The 22,591-nt window shown below is 42.1% G+C and overlaps 1 protein-coding gene across 1 annotated transcript in view; it reads left to right on the top strand.

Moving 5' to 3' along the window:
- The window catches only part of LOC145412848 (uncharacterized), a 68,936-nt gene that overhangs the window by 26,437 nt on the left and 19,908 nt on the right, over positions 1-22,591 (top strand). Inside the window, exons 8-16 of the mRNA XM_080282648.1 lie at positions 279-512; positions 4,620-4,768; positions 10,724-10,898; positions 13,222-13,378; positions 14,261-14,402; positions 16,221-16,403; positions 20,440-20,547; positions 21,085-21,113; positions 22,479-22,571. Coding sequence (XP_080138774.1) covers positions 279-512; positions 4,620-4,768; positions 10,724-10,898; positions 13,222-13,378; positions 14,261-14,402; positions 16,221-16,403; positions 20,440-20,547; positions 21,085-21,113; positions 22,479-22,571 — 1,270 coding nt within the window. The remainder of the gene's footprint in view (positions 1-278; positions 513-4,619; positions 4,769-10,723; positions 10,899-13,221; positions 13,379-14,260; positions 14,403-16,220; positions 16,404-20,439; positions 20,548-21,084; positions 21,114-22,478; positions 22,572-22,591) is intronic.

Here is a 22,591-nt window from a genome sequence, read left to right as displayed (position 1 = left end):
TTTGTTGATCTCACACATTATTCACACGAAGCCTATTCTGTTCTGATGAATTAAGCATTTGATTTCAAGACTGAAGAGCCAATATTATAAAACAGTTGTAATTTATCCCAGTCTGGACAACCTTTGCTTTTATTATTAAATAAAACAGCCTGGTACGTCATGATCACAAAGACGCAAAGACGAATACCATCACACATGACCAATGGGCAACTCCCATTACGTCCAGATTCCTCGACTTTTCATACACCTGTCCTTATAATCCCCCGACCCACTTTCAGAAACTACTTGTCCACCCTGCCCGACCACCTGTCCCATCGTCACCTGTCCACCTGTCACCTGCCCCACCGTCACCTGTCCACCTGTCACCTGGCCCACCTCAGACCCATCTCTGCCCAGTCTCACGTTCGAGAAGGACTCATACGCAGGGGAAATATATTCCCAGTTTGAGAAGGTCTATCAAGTCCGGGTCAAAGCGAACGGCATCAGTGAAGACAGCGTCGTGTTTATTTGGGGTAAAAAACAATTAAATGATACAACGAGACTGGACAGTCAAGAAGAGACCATCATCGGGAGAATGATTCCTCTTTTAATTCGTGTCTTCCGCATATTCTGGTGTCCATGTGTCTGTGTGGGATTCATATGTGTTGCTTGTCTATGTCCTTGCTTTGCTTTGCTGCTTGTTGCTTTTAGGCAATGTGGAAGGTTGAGATCCAGTGCAGTTATTGAGTATCTACGGACGTCCTTCTGTCAGGCTTCTAAGAGGCTAAGGTAAGTAACATGTTGATCTAGAGGAGGAAAAGGAGTTGCTGAGTACGACGGGTAAAAGCTGTCAATATTGTTTTACCTCCTGCGAGGTGTAGGGACCCGAGGCTAGGCTAGTGAAGCTGAAAACATTTAAGGGTTAATGGCAAGCCTTCTTGTCTTGGTTGCATTACATCAATGAAAAGTCTCCGCTCGGCTCTTGAGGACCTTAAAATAAGTGACATACATTTCACCTACTTTTAGTCATGAGAAATCACAAGCAGTACTTCGATTTATAAACACTGGCTGGAATATATAGTAACGTCAGTACATTACCTGTTTTATATATGCTAGCGGTCGTGTAGTTCAGGCCTGATAAAAATCCTGTCATTTTTATCTACAACACTAGTTCGAAACTAACACCAATTTTGCAAGACAAACAACAGCACTCATCTGAAACTTTAGTATAATTAGCTTCATAATCTACAACCAGCCAAATATTCCATACATCTTTTTTTTTTTTTTTTTTTTTATGCGAGAAAGAAGGAACACCTGCACTGTGATTATGAAGCCGAAATCAGACTTAGAATTGACAGGCTAATGACGTCTTTCGCATTTTAATCTTGCCACCACCAAACGATTTCATTCACCTCAGGAGAGACGAGCTGCACTGTAGGGGCAATGAGGGTTACAACATGTCTAACTCCCTAAGTTTAAGAGAATCCTGTGTGAATGGCACGAATAAAATAAATAAGACGTCCTCACTATGAAGGGTTAACAGCCATCAGAGACCAGCAAGCACTTCTCCATCGCTCCCCCACCCTAAAAGCATTCGTATAAATCAACCTCAATAAGAATATGGCTGCCCACTCGAAAATTCTGTGAACACGAAAAGACTGTACATATACTCTTATCGAAACCTAAGTGCTCTGTCCCAACGCACTTCACAGTTTACAAAGAGGGACACAAACCTGATTTTTTTTATTTTTATTTTTTTTTTTTTTCCGTATGACATTTTCGTCATGCATTAGAGATATACTTCTTTATGAGCATTAAGTTACGCATTATTACGGTGTTAACAGTGACTATATATCAACATCATAGGCCAGTACGTTTAAAGACACGATATTTAAATAAGAATGTATTGTTTGAGATATCAATGTTTGATATTATACAGCAGATCTTTATTTTATTTTTTTTCCTCGGTGAGCCAAACGTGCAATCCCCAGTAGCTTCATATCAACAGCTATTCTTTTACCATAACCTGCTTGAAAATTTGGCCCTATTTTTTGGATTATTTCAGGTAACTCATTGAAAAAAAAAAAAAAAATCTTTTCCATGGCAATTCTTCGTAAGAAGTGTCGTACCGTAGTATTAAACTATTGTTACATCTCGAAATTCAAGATGGAAAGAAGGCAGTTTTAAGCCAAATTAGAGTAAACAAGGTATAGTCAAAATCATTATCTGTTGGTGTGCACCAACATGTACTTTTTCAATTCTGATGGAGAACAAAAATTCCGGAAATCGCCTTTAGTTTGTACCGGTATGTGAAAATATCAATATGCACACAGGACTGTCCAATACACTGCTACAATACCGTCCTATACACAGTGACTACACTACACTATACGCAGCCACCATACCACCCTTATATAGCCACCATACCACCCTTATATAGCCACCATACCACCCTTATATAGCCACCATACCACCCTATACACACCCACAACACCCTATACAGTCACCACACCACCCTCTACACTGCCACCACACCACCCTATACAGTCACCACACCACCCTATACAAAGTCACAACACCCAATACAGTCACCAAAACACCCTATACACAGACACAACACCCTGTACAATCACCACACTACCCTATACACAGCCACCACATATTATACAGTCACCGCACCACCCTATACACAGCCAGAACACTACCTTATGGACAGCCACCATCCTTTTCACAGCCACAACACCACTCTATCCTCAACGGCAACACCACCCTATGCACAGCTACCACACCACCCTGTACATAGTCACCACAGCCTATACATAGCCACCACACCAGTCACACCATTCTATATACAGTTACCACGCTACCCAATACACAGCCACCACACCAACCTGGGAACAGCCAGAATACGACTCTTGTACATGGCCATCGCACAACAACACCGCCACATTACACACAGCCACAAAAAAAATCTATACACAATCACTACACTTTTCAGTGTTAGGGTTATCCATCTTTGGCTCCTGTACAATTCACCACATCAATTACTCTACAGTACAATTTGTCATTAGGCGGGGAAAAGGTCAAGATCATGGTGATGATGATGATGATGTTGTCAAACAACCAAACAGCATAGTTAACCTCTTAATGACCAATAAGGTCGTTCCCCACCTCCCCCTGACTACCGCAGGAACTACCTAGGTATAAGAAACTGATCTAGTGACAACAATGCTATCAGCCACAGTCACCATGCAGACTCATAGCTCTCCCCGACTGACCTAAAAGAAAAAAAGTTGGGACGAGAAAGTAAACTATTGACAATGAAACGCAGGGAATTTTATTTTTGAGACAAAAAGAAAGAAAAAACATGACCACCCTAAAGACACATAACTCCACCTGACTGACTGCAATAATACCTAGGGATATTAAACTGGAATCAAGTGAAAGCAAAACGAAAAAAAAAAATCACGATCTCTAGGCCACAGAGGAGAAAGGGGCCTTGGTGAACACGGTGCTCGAAGTTGCTCTGCCCTGGTCTCCCGGTAACTGGAGCTCCTTACACTTCGAGCAGTACAAGTACGCCTCACAGATCGTTAATCCCAAGACTGGCGATGAGGTCCTCATCGTCAAGGCAGTCGGCGATGGATCTCAAGACGTGACATATGAATGGCGTAAACTCTAAACAGATTTCTTTTTAGTTTATTTTTGTTATCTTGAATGCTTCGTCCTTGCTCATTTTTATGTGTATCACTTATTTCGGTTGTGTTTGCGTGTTGGGTTCCTATGCTTTTAAAGCCAATAGCCACCTATTAGGACGATAATTTCACCTGTAAGCGTTCTAGACGCAAATACTGATATCTTTGTGTTCGTACCTCTGTGTCCTGTGTTTTCATGAAACTCGTTTTCTATCTTATTATTTTCCTTTTGATTAATTTTATATCTATAAACTTTCTCAGTACCTAATATTGCTTCAGTTCTCCTGCTTCCATAGCTTACGGATAATTCTGATAGCTTAATGCTGGGTCCTTTTCATGATTGGTACTTTGTAAAATTATCTTCTCCCTTTAGACCTGCTAACTGCTAACCGCTGCTTGAGATGTTGGGAATTGTAACTTGAGCCAAAGCGATCTTAGAGTCTTATTATGGTCAGCTTATGAGTCTTCGTAGTACTTCTTCCATAGTGATTCATACCACATATTGCAGCTAAATGTCCTTTTGTATGAGTGCTCCATCCCTTGATATCGACATAGTTAACATAAGGATACACAAGAGGATACTAAAATGCAATACTTTCAGCTGAGGTCGAGGTGTTATAAAATCTCTTGAGCCAGCGAAAACCTGGGCCTTAAGACATTTGTGCCATGGTTAGGAAGAAGTAAGAAAGCATAAAAACAGATGCGACGCAGATATATTACAACCAACCCAGTCTCTCATAACAAACATATCCAGCTTGTCACAGAAATTTAGCTAAATATAACTTGGCCTAACCTACCCTAACCAAGTGTAAGCTATCTACCGTAATCTAATATAACTTAACCTAGTCCCTCAAACAAACAATAGCAGCTCTTTTACAGGAAAATAACATAACTTAATTTAGCCTAATCTAGTCTCTCACAAAAAATTTACCCAATCTGTCACAGAAAATGGAGAGGTTGACGAGAACTTCGTCATCGACAGCACGACCGGTATGATAACGACCAGGAAGGACGACATCTCACCTGGTCCCTATCAGCTGGTCGCCGTCGCCACATCCGCCGAGACAAACCCACCGCTCGAGGCACAAGCACTGGTACGAGTACGAGAGGGTGGTAGAGTCACTGGTGTGTGTGTGTGTGTGTGTGTGTGTGTGTGTGTGTGTGTGTGTGTGTGTGTGTGTGTGTGTGTGTGTGTGTGTGTGTGTGTGTGTGTGTGTGTGTGTGTGTGTGTGTGTGTGTGTGTGTGTGTGTGTGTGTGTGTGTGTGTGTGTGTGTGTGTGTGTGTGTGTGTGTGTGTGTGTGTGTGTGTGTGTGTGTGTGTGTGTGTGTGTGTGTGTGTGTGTGTGTGTGTGTGTGTGTGTGTGTGTGTGTGTGTGTGTGTGTGTGTGTGTGTGTGTGTGTGTGTGTGTGTGTGTGTGTGTGTGTGTGTGTGTGTGTGTGTGTGTGTGTGTGTGTGTGTGTGTGTGTGTGTGTGTGTGTGTGTGTGTGTGTGTGTGTGTGTGTGTGTGTGTGTGTGTGTGTGTGTGTGTGTGTGTGTGTGTGTGTGTGTGTGTGTGTGTGTGTGTGTGTGTGTGTGTGTGTGTGTGTGTGTGTGTGTGTGTGTGTGTGTGTGTGTGTGTGTGTGTGTGTGTGTGTGTGTGTGTGTGTGTGTGTGTGTGTGTGTGTGTGTGTGTGTGTGTGTGTGTGTGTGTGTGTGTGTGTGTGTGTGTGTGTGTGTGTGTGTGTGTGTGTGTGTGTGTGTGTGTGTGTGTGTGTGTGTGTGTGTGTGTGTGTGTGTGTGTGTGTGTGTGTGTGTGTGTGTGTGTGTGTGTGTGTGTGTGTGTGTGTGTGTGTGTGTGTGTGTGTGTGTGTGTGTGTGTGTGTGTGTGTGTGTGTGTGTGTGTGTGTGTGTGTGTGTGTGTGTGTGTGTGTGTGTGTGTGTGTGTGTGTGTGTGTGTGTGTGTGTGTGTGTGTGTGTGTGTGTGTGTGTGTGTGTGTGTGTGTGTGTGTGTGTGTGTGTGTGTGTGTGTGTGTGTGTGTGTGTGTGTGTGTGTGTGTGTGTGTGTGTGTGTGTGTGTGTGTGTGTGTGTGTGTGTGTGTGTGTGTGTGTGTGTGTGTGTGTGTGTGTGTGTGTGTGTGTGTGTGTGTGTGTGTGTGTGTGTGTGTGTGTGTGTGTGTGTGTGTGTGTGTGTGTGTGTGTGTGTGTGTGTGTGTGTGTGTGTGTGTGTGTGTGTGTGTGTGTGTGTGTGTGTGTGTGTGTGTGTGTGTGTGTGTGTGTGTGTGTGTGTGTGTGTGTGTGTGTGTGTGTGTGTGTGTGTGTGTGTGTGTGTGTGTGTGTGTGTGTGTGTGTGTGTGTGTGTGTGTGTGTGTGTGTGTGTGTGTGTGTGTGTGTGTGTGTGTGTGTGTGTGTGTGTGTGTGTGTGTGTGTGTGTGTGTGTGTGTGTGTGTGTGTGTGTGTGTGTGTGTGTGTGTGTGTGTGTGTGTGTGTGTGTGTGTGTGTGTGTGTGTGTGTGTGTGTGTGTGTGTGTGTGTGTGTGTGTGTGTGTGTGTGGTTCGGGGTGGGGTTTGGTGGGTGGGAGTGTTTGTGGGCATTCTGTCTGGGACTGGAGTGTTGTGGGGTGTTTTGTGGATTTGTTGGGTTTGTGGTGGGACGGGTCTTTCTGGTTGGGGGTGGAGGGTGGGGTTGAGAATTGTCGTGGCTTAGTCTGACTGGTGCTTTGGTGAGTTGGTTAGGTGGTTCTCTTTGGTCTGGGGTGTGAACTGGGGAGTCAGTGGTTTCTGATGTTCATATGAGTCTGTGGCTGAGGGGGAAATCTGTTTTCTATGTTTCAGTCGGAGTCTTCACTTTCGCTAGTTAAGGGGAAAGTTTGTGGTTTCTGTGTTTTTCTTGTTTAGAATATAGATGCTTGGTTTCTGTTGTGGGGGGGACTATTTTTTTTTCTTTATCTGTCTGTCTGTCTGTCTGTCTGTCTGTCTGTCTCTCTCTCTCTCTCTCTCTCTCTCTCTCTCAAATTCACAGTCACGATAGATTTTTCTTGAGTAAATGGAAATGTCTGATGGTAACGAGAAACAAGTAAAGAAATTCGTTCCTCCATTGCTGAAGTTAATGTAACATATTTCTAACCCCTTTACTACGAAACAAAAGGAGAATATCTATAACTGCTTCATCATGAGAGGACTCCCGTAAGGCATACATGGAGCTCGTGTCTGTTACTGGTGGACTGCACGAATGATGCTGGACAAACTATGAAATGAAGTATACGTATAGGCATGAAATATACTGACTGAATGATAGTGACTGTAGAGACTGCACAAAATGAACTGGATGACCTGCATGGAAGGAACTGCGTGACTAGACCCGAACCTCTAACCTTTAACCCATTCCTGGACCGGTAAAATCACTGGTTAAGATATTTCTCCAGCACCTCGTTCTTAAGTGATATATTTTGTATGTTACTCCCTCTATGATCTACTTTATGCCGTTCATATATTTTCAGTATCACACACATTACATGAATGGCGTATAGAAAATCAGCTTACAAGAGAATAATAATTTCTATGACCAGGAAAAAATATACTGGTAAGGAAGAGATGTTAAGACCACTAGAACACAAACTGTAGTGTACAGTAATTCGAACACTGAACTCCAAAACACTAGCAACCATGCAAGAGCCACGTCGATCACTACTGCACTAAGCATTGAAATCTCAAACAAATTTCTCGTTCTCTAGTAAAAGAAAAAGAACGTTGACTTGGCAGCAGTTGTTATAGTCGTCTAATTATTTTGCCGATTAAGAGTAGCTGCGACTGTGCCAAGTGGATGTGTGACAAATTCCAAACAAGTTCAAGTCATTACATATGAACTTAATTAGTGTTCACTTTGCTCATTATTGCTGTGTGTGTGCTGCCATCACTTGCACGTAAACCCCACGCCCTCTACATAAAGGTCATCACAAACATAACAACATCTGTAGTTACACATGCCCCTACCACCCACATGAAATCTCCACCATGCACATTTAACTTCACCGGGCATGCACAACTCCACCACCCACATGTAACTCCACCACCCAACCTGGCCGTCCACACTTCTCCATCACCTACACATAACCTCAACATCCACAACAGTCAACCACCCCACCCAGATATAACATTCCCACTCGCCCATGCCTCCACTTGCTACTTACAATTTCCTTGCCCCCCCCCCCAAACAGCCGCATATAATCCCACTGCTCACCCCACTTCCCACATACAATGCCACATCACTAACAAAAGATTACCATGATTCCTACTGATAACTCGTATTCTGTAGATGGCCAAGGTACAGCAGCAAAGTTTCTGTTAACCCAGTGACAAAACTAGCTCATTACTTTTCATCTGGTGCAAACTACTGGGATAAAATGGTATGAAATCCTGTTAAAGTGCAAGTTTATCCCGATAGCGTATTCTCGTGAGCCAAGGAGGCTTTCTAGTATTTCCTCCTTATTGAGTCTCTTTCCTTATTACATACATACATACACACATCATCTAATCCTGTGTTGCCCCATGAGAAACGTAGAAGCCCGGGGCTAGGCAAGTCGGTCCTGACATTTAAGATGAGAGTGACCAGCCTCACTCATCCCTGAGTAACATTACGTGAGCAATAAACCCCAACCAACCCTTGGATATAAACCTACACAGGTTCAATCCGACTGGAGAGCCCTAAGTACCCACTAAACCACCAGGCGTCATAAGTTCGTTATATGGTTACCACCCAGCGTAATAAATGGTTTCCTGGTGTACAGGAAACCATTTGGCTTGTCACTCGGTGTACAGTCACCCGTAGACATAAGGAAAAGGAAAGAATAAAGGAAAGAAAGACAGAAGAGGATGGAAGGAAAGAAGGAACGAAGAGATGAAAGGGCAGTCACCAGAAAGCAGCATTACAGTTCATCGAGTGAGTGGATGGTGAGCGCCCCCACCTACCACCTTCCTTATTATATCTTAATAATTCTCTCTAATGCCACTTATTTATATGGACATAGTTGGCATGAGTAATATACAAACGAATATTAATGTATCATGTGTAAAATATACTGGTAGAGGAAAAGGTGCGAGGGAGCTATCTAAGGTATTGATTTTGCTGAACTTGTGGCTGAGTGTTCTACCTAAGGAATATGATCGTATGACTATAATATTTTTAGCCCAACTTAGCCTATAATTGCCATCTATCCATCTTTAATGCTGAGTTATAACAAAAGATTAATACAAGAATATGGTGATTGTGTAAAGAATGTAGAGTCACAGTATTGCCTTTTTCTGCCACTGAGGCACGTGAAACAAGCTTCAAAAAGAAAAAAATTTAGACCTGGTTAACGTAAATGGACTAAGGTTATAAAGCCTGCTGCTAATCATCACCCCTGTGGTGGTGATGCTCAGGGTTGACTGTAACACATCCACTCACTACTTGTAACTTTAGCCTGCACCCACACTTAACTCTTATCACCCGCACCTAACCCCACAACCAGTTTTCTCCGGGTTAATATGGTAGTTTTAACTCCAGATAATGACAACGTAGCATTCTTAACTATTTATCAGTTCATCAGTATAATATGCATGTATATATCTATCGATCTGCATGAAAATCTCTCTCAATAAACATCGTTATCGTATAACCAAAAATGAAGGGGTGGTCATCTAAATCTACCCACCTGTCTGTCTATCTGTCGGAGGTGAATGGTTACCATCGTCCCTGGGAGGTACTACCATGGGAGTGATGTGATGCTAACTGGACGTGCACAGCACTCCCAGGCGGGGAACACAACCATATTTACATAGTCAAAATAAGTATCTCTTCTTCATATCTACAATTTGCTCCTGGAGTAGGCTATACTCTAGTTATAAATGCCAGCAGGCCTAGGAGAGGGAAAACTATAAATTCATACGCAGGGTTCAAGACAGAGATGGCGACAATAAAATTAAAATAAACTGCTTAAATGTTAATAATAAACTTTGTCCCAAGCTATTTGTTGATGGCACATAGGTGGTTCAGGAGCTACATGGCACCAGATATTGTTGTTCAATGCCATCAGCAGGTGAAAAAGACGTACACGTTCATGCATGGCCAAAGTCTTCAAAAAAGTAAATTGTAAATCTATCTATACCCAAGGTTAAAATCGCAGAGCTTATCCCTAGTGATGATGAGTTGGCCATTCTGAGTAGTACGGTGATAATTGAGGTGGACGACAATAATGATGATGATGATGATGATGATAATGATAAACCACAAGCCATTACAACTCCACTATTTATCAGTCTATCTGTCTGTCTGTATCTCTGTATATCTGTCTATTTTTCTATCTGTCTATCGTATCCTGACTCCAGATGAAAATGTGGCAACCATCTCAATCATCCATACATCAATTTATCCACTTTTTTTTTTTAATCTATATAGCTATGAATTTGTCTCTATTTGGATCTATATTATCCCGACCCCAAGCAAAGAATGGCGACCACAGCCATTCACCTACCTATAAATCTAATCCATTAATTACGAGCGAGGGCGAAGCCCTCGCAAATAGCTTGTCAGGTAGTGAAATTTTTTCACATATGAGCGGCCAAACCGACCAAGCCAGATTCTGCACGACCTTAACACTTTTGAGAAGATCTTATCTCAGCAACGATAGGGCCGATCACTAAGCGGTTTGCACCATATGATAGCCCCATTCTTAAGATTTGTTCTTGACAGGTTTCATCACACCCCGGCGGTGCACGAGGCACGCGACATACACCAAGTGCAGCATGTCGAAAATATTCAAAAGAGGGCCACTTGCTAGACAGTTTGTCGTAAAGGCATGAAACTTGATAGGTAGATAGCAATCAATATACTCTAGGCATCCTCGGGGTGTAAGGCGACCTTTCAGTGCTTTCTGATCTAAATGGTCTCGCTCGTATCTCACCGAGAAAGGCCTTTTACTGGTCTATCTGTCTATCTACCGCCCTCTATATGTGTCTATCGAGTTATGCATCTGTCTGTCTGTCTGTCTGTCTATTTATCGACCAATCTGTCCATCTGTCTATCCATCCCCCAGGTCAATATCGTGGTGCTGAGCCCTAGTGATGTTGATTTGGCCATCCTAAGCAGCGTGGTGATGACGCAGGTGGACGAGGGTGATGATATTACTGATCAACCCTTGGCCACCATCACCACCTCAAAAGATGCGGGGTCAGTGTGCATCACGGCAGCCGACCCTGAGGATGCTTACGGTGAGAGAAGAAGAAGAGGGAGGGGAAGAATGAAAGTGATGATGTTAATGATGATGATATGAAGGGGATTTTTTTTTTCTATCAAGGAAGATAGAAAAAACGAGACTGATGATGACTATGATGACGGGTGGGAATTTTCACTTCTTTGTTTATTTTATATTTTGGAGGAGGGAAAATGAGAACAATCATGACGGGAAATGTATGAAGGAGGATTTTTTCTTTTTTAGGGAGAGTGCAGCAGCGAGGATGATGATAATTGGATTGATATGAATGGATTTTTTTTTCTTTTTAAGGAAAGAAGAACAAACATAATATTTATGATGGGGTTTATATAAATGGAGTTTTTATTTAATTATTAATTCATTTATTGAGGAAAAGAGCAAAAACAAAACGATGATGATAATGATGATTACGACAGGAATGATGCAAATTATTTTTGCTTTTTGTTTTTGGAAGAGAACAAAAACGGGAATGATGATAATATGAATGACATGAAGCGGATTTTTTCTTTTAGGAAGAGAGCAAAACCTAGAAAGGTAATGATGATAGGATTTATATCGAGGAGTGAGAACTTTATAGTTTAATTAATAAATTATTAATTATTTTTAAGAAGGAAGAAAGCAAAACTGATGATGACGATGATGGCAGTGGTGGGAGTGATAATTCAAAGAAAACCAAGAGGAGAGTGGAGAAGGGAGAATTTTTTCAGATGTGCCGTGCTACGAGAGGTATCCCCTATGCAGAAAAAAAAAAAAAAAGTCTGATGTAAACTGGAATTTTATTTAAAAACAAATGCCAGTTGACCCCAGGAGTATGAGCTGTCACTCCTAACCCCTTGATTCCTATGACGTATTTTTATTCTACTCTTGCTAGCTCCAGAGTATTGTATATAGTCTGGGAGTGCTCCCTTAGTGTGACAGAGATTATGGAGGCAGTTTAAAGCCAGACGCTCTCATTCCGAAAGAGTGGCTATGAACAAATAGCTTCGACATGTGTTTCGCTGCCCTATAGAGCCGCTCAGCACTGGTTCAAATGAAAGTTGTTTCTGGATCGCACTTCGCTTTGCTTGAAACTAACGATTTATGCGTCGACACAGGATCAAGTGTTTGGCGGACCAATCGGACCGTTCAGCTGTAAGACCAGTGGGAACAATAACTGAGTCAAAACTCCCCTCCAGTAAATTTCAGTCGAAGTGAAACTGAAACGGGCTCATTTGCAACCTAGTTGCAATCGTCTTGCCATGTATCATCGCAATCCTTTTCGGAGTTTCGCTGCGCTGCGCTGCACGCACGCGCGCACACACACACACACACACACACACACACACACACACACACACACACACACACACACACACACACACACACACACACACACACACACACACACACATATACACGCACACACACATAGAATTATAGTACAGTATATTAGATGTCACCAAGCTCTCCATCAGGCTGCCATCCCTACAGCTCACACCACTTCCATTCATATATTTCTTCATCTCATTGTTTTTTTTTTTTTAAATCCTCTGTCTCCCCCTTCCCCTTTCCCTCACCAGCCCACTTAACTCCAGATATATATATTGATAGATATGCTGGCTGAGAGATGAATACATACATATATTAGATTGACAGATTGATAGGTAGACTAACACACAATACCCACAGATTGACAGATAGATAGAGAGATAGATAAATAGACAGATAAATAAATAGATAGGTGGAGAGACATAAACAGATACATACAGACAGGCAGGGAGACAGATAGATAGATAGGTAGATAGAGATTAATAAAAGTGTAAGTTGATGTAGATAGATATATGGACCAAGACTACTCGAGAGAATTACCTAAACGAAAGATTTTCACAGAATGACCCGGATATATAATAATCGAAGGGGCCAGTGAAGCTAAAGTAACCTAACCTCATCAGAACATTGACCGCCATTACTTTCCGAATCACGAACACCAGACGGTTTTATTCACCTTTACCCCTTCAGTGTCATGACGTGTTTCTTACTCTTGCAACTTAAGATTTTTCCGACCGGGAGGGGGGCGGGGAGGGGAAGGTTAGTTACAACTTTCACGAATCCCATCTGTATCAGAGGTCTTTTCTAAGTGGAATAAAACAGTCTGAGGTTGGAAGAATAGATTTTTAAAAGGATGTTACCGTACTGAAGAGGCTGATACAGGTTTCAGCATGACAGATCTTTCCCAAGCCTAAAAAAAAGTAGCGTGAAGTTAGCAAGAAAAAATGTGAAAAAAAGATCGATTCTGCCACCGTACTGGATGGGTTAAATGTACCTGCCTTCATTCCCTCCAGACAAGTTCGAAATGCAGAAAAATGACAACAAATGGGAGGTGCGACAGAAGGAGGGGCTGGATTTCGAGATGTGGCAACAGGTCTCCCTTCAGCTCAAGGCCTTCGTGGATGAGGATAATTGCACGGGACCAAGTACCCCTTCGGAGGAACTAATGAGGTGAGGGAGAGGCATGGGTGGTTGGGGGGAGGGGGGAGGAATGGGTGTGGCTGTTCTGGGGGGACAGGTGGATGTGAGCGTATGTGAGGAGGATTGTGGGTGAGAGGAGGAGAATGGGTATGGGAGGAAGGATAGGTGAGAGGGTAGAGTGTGAATGGGTGTGGGAGTGAGGATGGGTGTGAGTGTGGAGTGAAAGTGGGTGTGGGTGAGGGAATGAAGATAGGTGTGGGAGTGAGAATGGGTGTCAATCTGTGAGTGAGGATGAGCGCGAGGGAGGGAATCCTCTAATCTTTCATCCTTACTCATCACACTACCGATGTACTTGAATGTGCTCAGGGATATGCACACAGTGATGTAGATTATGAAGTATGTGGTCCCATACTGTGAGTGACTAAATTTCGAAGGCTTGAATTGTGAATGCAAGGAGGTGCGGTCCATTTCACAGGGCAAGCTGGTGATAGTTCTCCTAATTTCTTTTCTGTCCTTGGATGATCTACATTTCTATTTGCGAGAATAGGCTTAGGACAGTAATTTTGAGTTTGACCATGACGTTGATGATGATAATGGTGAATACTTCCCATGCCTATAAAACTGGTGAGAATAGGGATACTAATTCCAGTACACGAGTCCTGTATGAGACAGCCCTAGCATGTATTCAATATGGATGGTGAGTGTTAGCGCCGAAGTAGTGACATGTGGAGATGTAGGAGGACTACTGGACCCCAAAGAGGACCACTGGGACTTGGGAATAGGCACTGTAGCCTTTGCCCAGAGTCGGACACGTAAAAAAAAAAAAAAAAAAAAACGATAAAAATTAATGACGACGGCGACGACGACGATGATGATGATGATGATGATGAACTGTTACCTCCAACCCTGCAGGAACGAGGCTATGGTGCTGGTGAGTGTGACAAACAGCAACGACGAGCCCCCTAAGTTCGAAGTGCCCTCCGCAGACGAGGTCATAGCCTACCCAAAGGACACGGGCCTCCAGTCGGTGGTCGGACCTGTCATTACGCTCAAGGTAGGGGGCAGGTTTTATATATAGGGTGGTCCAAATATTGCACCTCCTTGCTAATCCTCGTTCTCTGCAGGAACGGCTCAGCTTGTTGATGTGGGTGTGGGAGCAGGCTATCCATTCGTGCTAAGATGACGTAGTGACAGGTTACCATCACGTAATGCACCAGTCGTTACCGCTATTTTTTTTTATGCGGCATGGGCATTGGTAGCACTGACTGAGCCGTCCCTGCAACACACGAGAACTGGAAAGGGTGGTGCAATATATGAATCACCCTGTATGTTAATTTTTGCAATGATTTTATTATTTTGTTAGCAGTGACGCCTTAGTTTTTGACACCACCGCCCACTCACTTATTTTGATGCCAAAGACTCACCTAATTAAATAGCACTCCACCAATTATTACTCCTGCTAAATATGTTCCCACCAATTTTCACCCTAATAATTATCACCTCACCAATTATACCCATTGATTAGCATATCATTGTTAATCACCCGACTAACTATCACCCTTTTACCACGCTACTAATTTTCATCCAAGTAATTATTAGTTCACTACAGTAATTATCCTACTAATTATCACTCACTAAGTATCATCTCACTGATTATTACACCACTAACAATGAAACCACCAATTATGACTCTACTAATTACGACCACTTTAATCACCACGCTGCTGATTATGGCCCCATTTATTAATACCCCACTAATTATCACCCCATTTACCACCATCCCACTTATTATCACCATTATTTAACCCCGTACAAGTTATCACCTCACTAATTACCATTTCACTACTTACCACCTCACGAATTATCACTACAAATTATCACCCTACAATAATTTTCACCCCAGTAATTATGACAAAGTAACCCTTTCATTACACTTCTATTGCTTTATAATTATAGCCCAAACACCGACTTAAAACCCAGTCATCTACCAATCATCCCTCCTACATTTTAAAATCGCAACCTGTATACTCATTAAGAAACTAATAACCTGATGATTACTCTCCAGTCATCCACCACAAAGCCAGATATTCACGACTGACCTATCAACTACCCCAGACCCAATTATTAAATAAAGACCCTCCCAGCACCCATCAGGAAACAAACAGCCTCTAATAAAAGTGCAGTCGCTTATTTCAGCCCTCATCTTCCAGGAATTAATAACCAGTTGCTTGTTTCATCTTCAGTCACTCTCTTAGGGTGACCCCGAGAATAGTTTTATATTCCTTCAACCCACCTAAAGATCCAGTCACCCGCTAGAGTCTTCAGTTACCCATTTAAAGCCCATTCAACCCAACTAACCACCTACAGTCATCCATTCAAGACCCAATCACCCCAACTTATCACTTTCAATCATCCATTTAAAACCCAGTGGCTGCAATTAACAACCTCCAATCACCCAATGAGAATCACCCAAAGTAACCACATCCAGCCTCCCATTTAAAACCCAGTCACTTCCAGCTAACTGCCTCCGGTCATCTATTTAAAACCGAAGTACAATATCTCGTATCTAACAGTCCACATTCCATACTAACCACCTTCAGTCACCCATTTAAAGCTCAGAGTCCACCAAGACGCCTTTGCTGTAACCTGACGAAGATCTCAGACCCTTTACAGCTCAGGTGAGGGTTAAATGTAGCTAGAATGAGGGGGTCGGTATGCCTGATAACCAAACAGACTCACTTCTACCCTGTAACTAAGACTCCAAGTTTCACTCAACCATAATTTAGCTTTAATGGTGTGTGAGTTGCTCAGTTCCGTCAGTTGAAAGCAAACCGACTATAGGAATGTCTCCTGTGCTCTCTTTCTCCCCCAGGCAGTCGACCCCGACACAATTGGGGATGTGACCTACGAGCTGAGAGGGGATGGAGCTGCAGGGTTCGAAGTGGGGAATGGCAGTGGGGCCGTGTACGTGAAAGACAAGTTTGAGTGCTCCTCGGGCTGCACCTTCACCGCCGAGGCCAGTGACGGGGCTGGGGAGGCTACGGTGGACATTACGGTAGGCTGTGGCTGAGGAGTGCGTTTACTTCCTGTGTGTGTTGATTTTATTCATGTTTTGAGATTTTTTTTTTCTTACTCTGAATGTTCAAGTTGACATACCGGAACTTTCGGGTGGATTTTCGATTTATTTCGGACCTTTGCTTTAATGCTGTATATTGAGGAGTGTGAATTTTAGGGAGACTGTTTTCTGACTTTTTCGTGATTTGAGATTCTTGATGTTTTTAAAGATCATAAAGATAAGTAATCATGCAGAAATAACATTGGTCTCAGTTTCACAGACAAGCATAAATTTTGTCATCATCCATGTAAGCAGAAATTTTAAAAATGTTGTTGCTTCTCCCAATAATAAAGGTAGGTTTCGAAGGCTCAAAAATATCAGACCTACTTTCTTTCCTTCGTACACCAAACCACTGTCCTACCGTCTCCCCTCTGGCGATTTCTAAGGTTACATTCTTATCATGCCCTCAGTGTGTCTCCCTTTCATTACTACCCTTGCCTCACTTTTCTTATCAACATTCCTAAGCCCCATTTCTTATCACCCTCCATGCGCCCCCGTCCAATCACTGGGGGAGTTTCAAAGGTTCTCACAAGGCCCCTATTGATTCCTGGAGAGCCGGAAGACGGTATGAACACGTACTGAACTCGAAACTAATTGCACACATAAACGAAACACAAGTAGCACCCTGACTGATCTTACAGGACACGTGTCTCATTCCACCGCTTATGATATCACCGTGCCACACACTCTGCTCAATCCTTGACACAAAATAACACTCACTGTTCTAGAAATCAGTTGTTTGTGTTAATAATAACATAGTAAACATTGGTCTGATTTGACTCACAACTTACAACTCCCATCTCACCTTTTCTTTACACTAGGTCCACCTCACACATTCGGCTCCTACTTTTATACTTACATTTACATAGACTAACTATGAACCTCAAAAAATTAATTAATATATGCACACAGAAAAATGTTGCCAAGGGTTTAGTAACATCAAATTAATAAGCGGTTTTCCAGCATTTTCAAATATTTTCCATATGTAAGTGGCATTAATGTAGGATTAAGCAATTTCATATCTAAGTTTCAGATAGTTCGAAAATAATATTGATAACACAGGGACAAGAGAAAATGAAAAACTGAGCCTGCAGCCGGACTTGTGACGAGCGAGGGAGCGGGCGATTTACTCTCAGTTAAGGTTGGAAAACCCGGTCTGACTCGACACTCTAAGTAGAATCTGATAACTTTACTCCTATGTGAAGCAGAATTGAAATTCTTTCTGCATGTCATACATTCATTCAGTAAATTTTGCTGTCAACTAAAAACTCACTCGTAAAAGCGTAGGAACCCCTTGGAATCTCGAGTTTGCCAAGAGAGTGTTCGGCTCTAAACGGTGAACGTCTCAATTATGAAATCAAATTTGAAAAGATTTCCCGTCGTAACACTCTGTTTTTGGGCATCAACTCTAGCAATTAAATATCGGAGATTCCGCCTAATTTTATATCAGAGGAAAACTGTGATAACATGGGTCTCTTTCGCTTGCACCCGCTCACAAAGAGCACTTTACTGATACAGTTCGGAAACTGGACTATAATCTTTAATTTAACTGAATACCAGTTGCTTAACAAGAATCTGAACAAGAAATTCAACAATGAGCAATATGTTAAAACACCTCTAGCTTCGGATATCTGTGACTTCAGGAGATAATGCCGTGCCCTGAGAGTTGAATTTGACCCTTGTCCTTGACCTTTGATCAATATACGCCAATTTTGAGTCACCTCCTCGTATCCCCACACATAATGTACAGTCGGCATCGAAAGTTCCGTCGTCTCTCCTGGTATTCTCTCCACAGGCTTTGAAAATTAGGAAGCTGAATCCGCGGCAGCCCACACTAATAAATTTATTTGGCTGAAGATCAGTGTTATCTGTGCCGGCTACTGAAGATTCACCACATAGACTTTCATACACCATGGAAAAGCGCAGGCAAGGCGTCAGGATTTCTGATGCCGATTGTACAGAGCACGTCAGGCTTGACTGAAACTAGATCAGACATTGGCAGGATAGCCCTGCACCCTCAGATTTTATTTTGACCTGTCACGTTGTCCTTTGATCCACCTGCACCAGACTTGAATAATTTCCTTCAAGACTGACACGCCGCGTATGTGTCCATTTTGATTCGCCTTGGATTTGGCATTCACGAGATATTTTATTACCTCCGCCAAGGAGGTTACGTTGTACCCCACGTTGGTTTGTTTGTTGGTTTATCTGTCTGTCTGCCTATCTGTCTGTTAGCAGGATTACTCAAAAAGTTATGAACAGATTTTGATGAAATTTTGTGGAATGGGGGCCAATGGGCCAAGGAATAAATGATTAAATTTTGGGCAGGATCCTGACCCTGATCCGTAGTATCCCACACAATATTTCCAAAAGTTCTCATTGAATTTCAATGAAATTTTGTGGAAAGATGGGCCATGGACCGAGAAACAATTAATTAAATTTGGGGGTAGATCCGGATCCGGATCCGGGATTACTCAAAAAGTTGTGAATGGATTTTGATGAAATTTTGTGGAAACGTGGTCCGTTGACCAAGGAAAAAAATTATTAATTTGGGGGCGGATCCAGACCAGGATCCAGAGTATCCCGCACAATATCTCCAAAAGTACGCAATGATTTTCAATTAAATTTTGTGGAAAGGTGCTCCATGAACCAAGAGAGAATTGATTAAAATTTGGGACGGATCCTGATCCTGATCCTTTTTAACGGCAATAGCTTTGGCGGAGGTATGCGCTCTCTGAGTGCTTTCAAATTAATATAGGTACACACATAGATACTCGTACATACGAAGAAACTGAATGCTAAAGATAATTACGACGTAGAATAAAATCGTCTCAAGGTAGTAAGAATGAATTAAAGACGTTATTGTACTAGAAGGATTTACCTCTTCAGCATGCTCATGTATTTCGTATTTGAATATTGCTGTCGTCAGATGACTTTGTTCACCTTAGGAAATGTTTCCTTTATCCCCTTCAAGCCGAATAAGGAAGTCTGATTATAGCAAGAAGTAAAGAAAACTAGAAAGCGTTCAGAGAGCGCATACCTCCGCCAATGCCATTGCTATTAAAAATTATTCGGGTCCTCCCTCAAATTTAATAAATTCTTCATTGGTCCATGGCCCACCTTTCCACAAAATTTCATTGAATCCAATGAAAACTTTTGGAGATGTTATGCAGGACTCTCAGGATCCGGATCCGGATCCCCCCAAAAAATCTGATAATTTCTTCCTTGGCCAATGGCCCACCTTTCCACAAAGTATAATCAAAATCCTTTCATAACTTTTTGAGTCATCCTGGATCCGGATCCTGACCTTGAGCCGTCCTAAATTTAATCAATTCTTTCTCGGACCATGACCAACCTTTCCACAAAATTTCATTGAAATTCATTGAGAACTTTTGGAGATATTGTGCGGGATACTCCGTACATGGATCCTGATCCGGATCCTGCCCAAAATTTAATAATTTCTTCCTTGACTAATGGCCCACCCTTCACCAAAATTTAATTAAAATCCTTTCATAACTCTTTGAGTAATCCTGGATCAGGATCCGTGGATATAGGATTGGGTTCCCCATCCGGATCCGCCCCCAAATTTAATCAATTCTTTATTGGTCCATGGCCCATCTTTTCACAAAATTTCTTTGAATTTTAGCGAAAACTTTTGGAGGCATTGTGCGGGATATTCTGGATCCGGATCTGGATCCGGCCCAAAATTTACACATTTTTCTCTTGGCCCATGGCCCATCCTTCCACAAAATTTCATTAAAATCCGTTCATAACTTTTTGAGTGATCCTGCTAACAGACAGACAGACAGACAATCAAACAAACCAAAGCGGAGTAAACCATAACCTCCTTGGCTGAGTCAACAAACCAAAAAACCAACGCGGGGTAAAACATAACCTCCTTTGCAGAGGTAAAAAGCCACTGGACTCAAGGCACTAATGTATATTTTCCTCAACTATTCCTGCCACCCTGTTATAGGTGTTGGAGTTGGACATGAACCACATCTTCACAATCACGATGGACAACATGGACGTCTCAATGGTGGATGGAGCACTACAGGATTTGTCTGACAAGATCGGAGCACAGGTAGCGTATTCACACAATCTCTTCACCCACCGTGTACTCACAAACTTGCTAGTGAATGAGTTGTGATTATGACGGATTGTTTTCACTTTATTTTAAGCTAGTGCTGAATGGGTTAACAATCTTTTGTGACTACTCTCCCAAAGGCCCCAGAGCTCTATGACTGCTTAGGTGTCCAAGCTCTGTGGCTACTTAGGTGTCCAAGCTCCGTAATTAACTAGGTGTCCGACTTTTATAACTACTTAAGTGTCCAAAATCTGTGAGCAGTTAGGTGCCAAAAATCTATGACTAATTATTCAAGCTCTATAACTACTCAGGTTTCCTAGCTCTGTAACAGCCTATGCGGTTCATCCAAATTCTATTGTTATTTTTCACAAAGTATGCTACCTCCATATCCACTTCCATACCAAATGACCAGGCTCTATAATAACTTGCCCCAAGTGTCCAGGTTTTATGGCTATTTCCCCATGTCTCCCAAGCTCTGTGACAACACCTCCTACAGATATTCATGCTCTAAGACTGCCGGTTTATCTCCCACAGGTATCCAAGCTCTATGACTACTTCCCCAGGTATCTATAGTCTATATATACCTCGCCAGGAATCCAAGCTCTATGACTATTTCCCCAAGTAATCCAAGCTCTTAGATTAAATCCCCCAGGTATCCAAGCTCTATAGCTACTTCTTCCCAGGTATACAAGCTCTACGAATACATCTTCCCCAGATACCCAAGCTCAGTGATTACTTCCTAGGTATCCATACTACTTGATTGCTTAGGTAAATGCTCTGTGACAATTTAGTATCTAAGCTCTATGACTCCTTGGCTACTTAGGTTTCCAAGCTCTATAACTACTTTCTTTAGGTGACCAAGCTCTACGTAGGCCCCAGTGTGTCTACCAGTTCAGAGGCGGATAGGAGTCTGAGTCAGCGGCATGTTGTTCACCCTGCTACGGGAGTCTTAAGAAGGAGCGATAAGGTCAGGTAGGTAACATTACTTACTTATTTATTTATTTTATAGACGGGTATAGCATTTATACCCGTTGTTTTTCTATTTAGTTAAATGCAAGATTACTTGTGTCATATTCTTTCGAGTTTGAGTTGTATTTTAGCCTTTTTCTTTTTTTCAAAAATAGTAAACTTCAGCGTTCGTAGTTTTTCGAGAGATCAGTAGGAAAGAAAATACAATTGCGACCATTAACTACTTCAAGCCGATGACGTCTCTATCGTTTTAGTTTTGCTACAGTCAGACAGTTTTTTATTCGGCCCAGAGAGGGTAAATGAAAGCTGAATCTCTAAGCCTTCCAGGACAAAAAATCTATCCTAGGCAGAGTACAGTGGCAAGACAAAGCAAGAATAAACTAAAGTGTACGTCTTCAAATTGCATGAAAAAAAAAACTGCATCACTACGAGATCGGCTTTATGAGCATAGGGGATGTATTTTTTCGCTAAAGTGTTAATGACGGCGGTATCTAACCCCTGAGTTTTGAAAGATTTCCCCTGGTCTGAATAATGTGACCCGAAGGTTAATAGTACGTCATCATAATGAAGTGAAAATCTCTACATCGTTTCGAAAAAGTGTGATAGATTGTTATGGATCAGCTACTTGTCAATTAACCCAGAATTATACTGAAGAGAAAATTTGCGACATGGCAAAAATATTTTTCACAGTAGCGCCTATAAACTTAACTGCACCCTTTAGAAATTGTGTATTATTGTTTGATTATTTTTTTACCTTTACTCAGACAATTACATAACACTTCAAAACCCGACTTGATTAAATACTGAAATGGAAACTTGCAACCAAAAAAAAAATGTAGTCTATTTAATTCACAAAAATGTGTCATAACACTCCAGTTGTTGTGGATTTTCTGCCTTTATAACCGTCGTGCAATGGATGAGCATAATCTACACTTTCTTTTCTCCTTCCCCTTCCCCAGATCCAAGAGGGATACCACCATCTTGAGTATACAGGTCCACGTCTACACTGTCAAGGTGGATGGCACCCTCATGAGCCTAGAGGAGTTCGAAGAGTGAGTCCTTATGTGTGGGA

The sequence above is a fragment of the Coenobita brevimanus genome, chromosome 94 (assembly GCF_032717465.1).
Source record: "Coenobita brevimanus isolate Jiangsu-jjx chromosome 94, ASM3271746v2, whole genome shotgun sequence".
Classification (NCBI taxonomy): Eukaryota; Metazoa; Arthropoda; class Malacostraca; order Decapoda; family Coenobitidae; genus Coenobita; species Coenobita brevimanus.
Note: the sequence above shows the minus strand (reverse complement) of the source record. Positions and strands in the feature narration are given on the sequence as shown.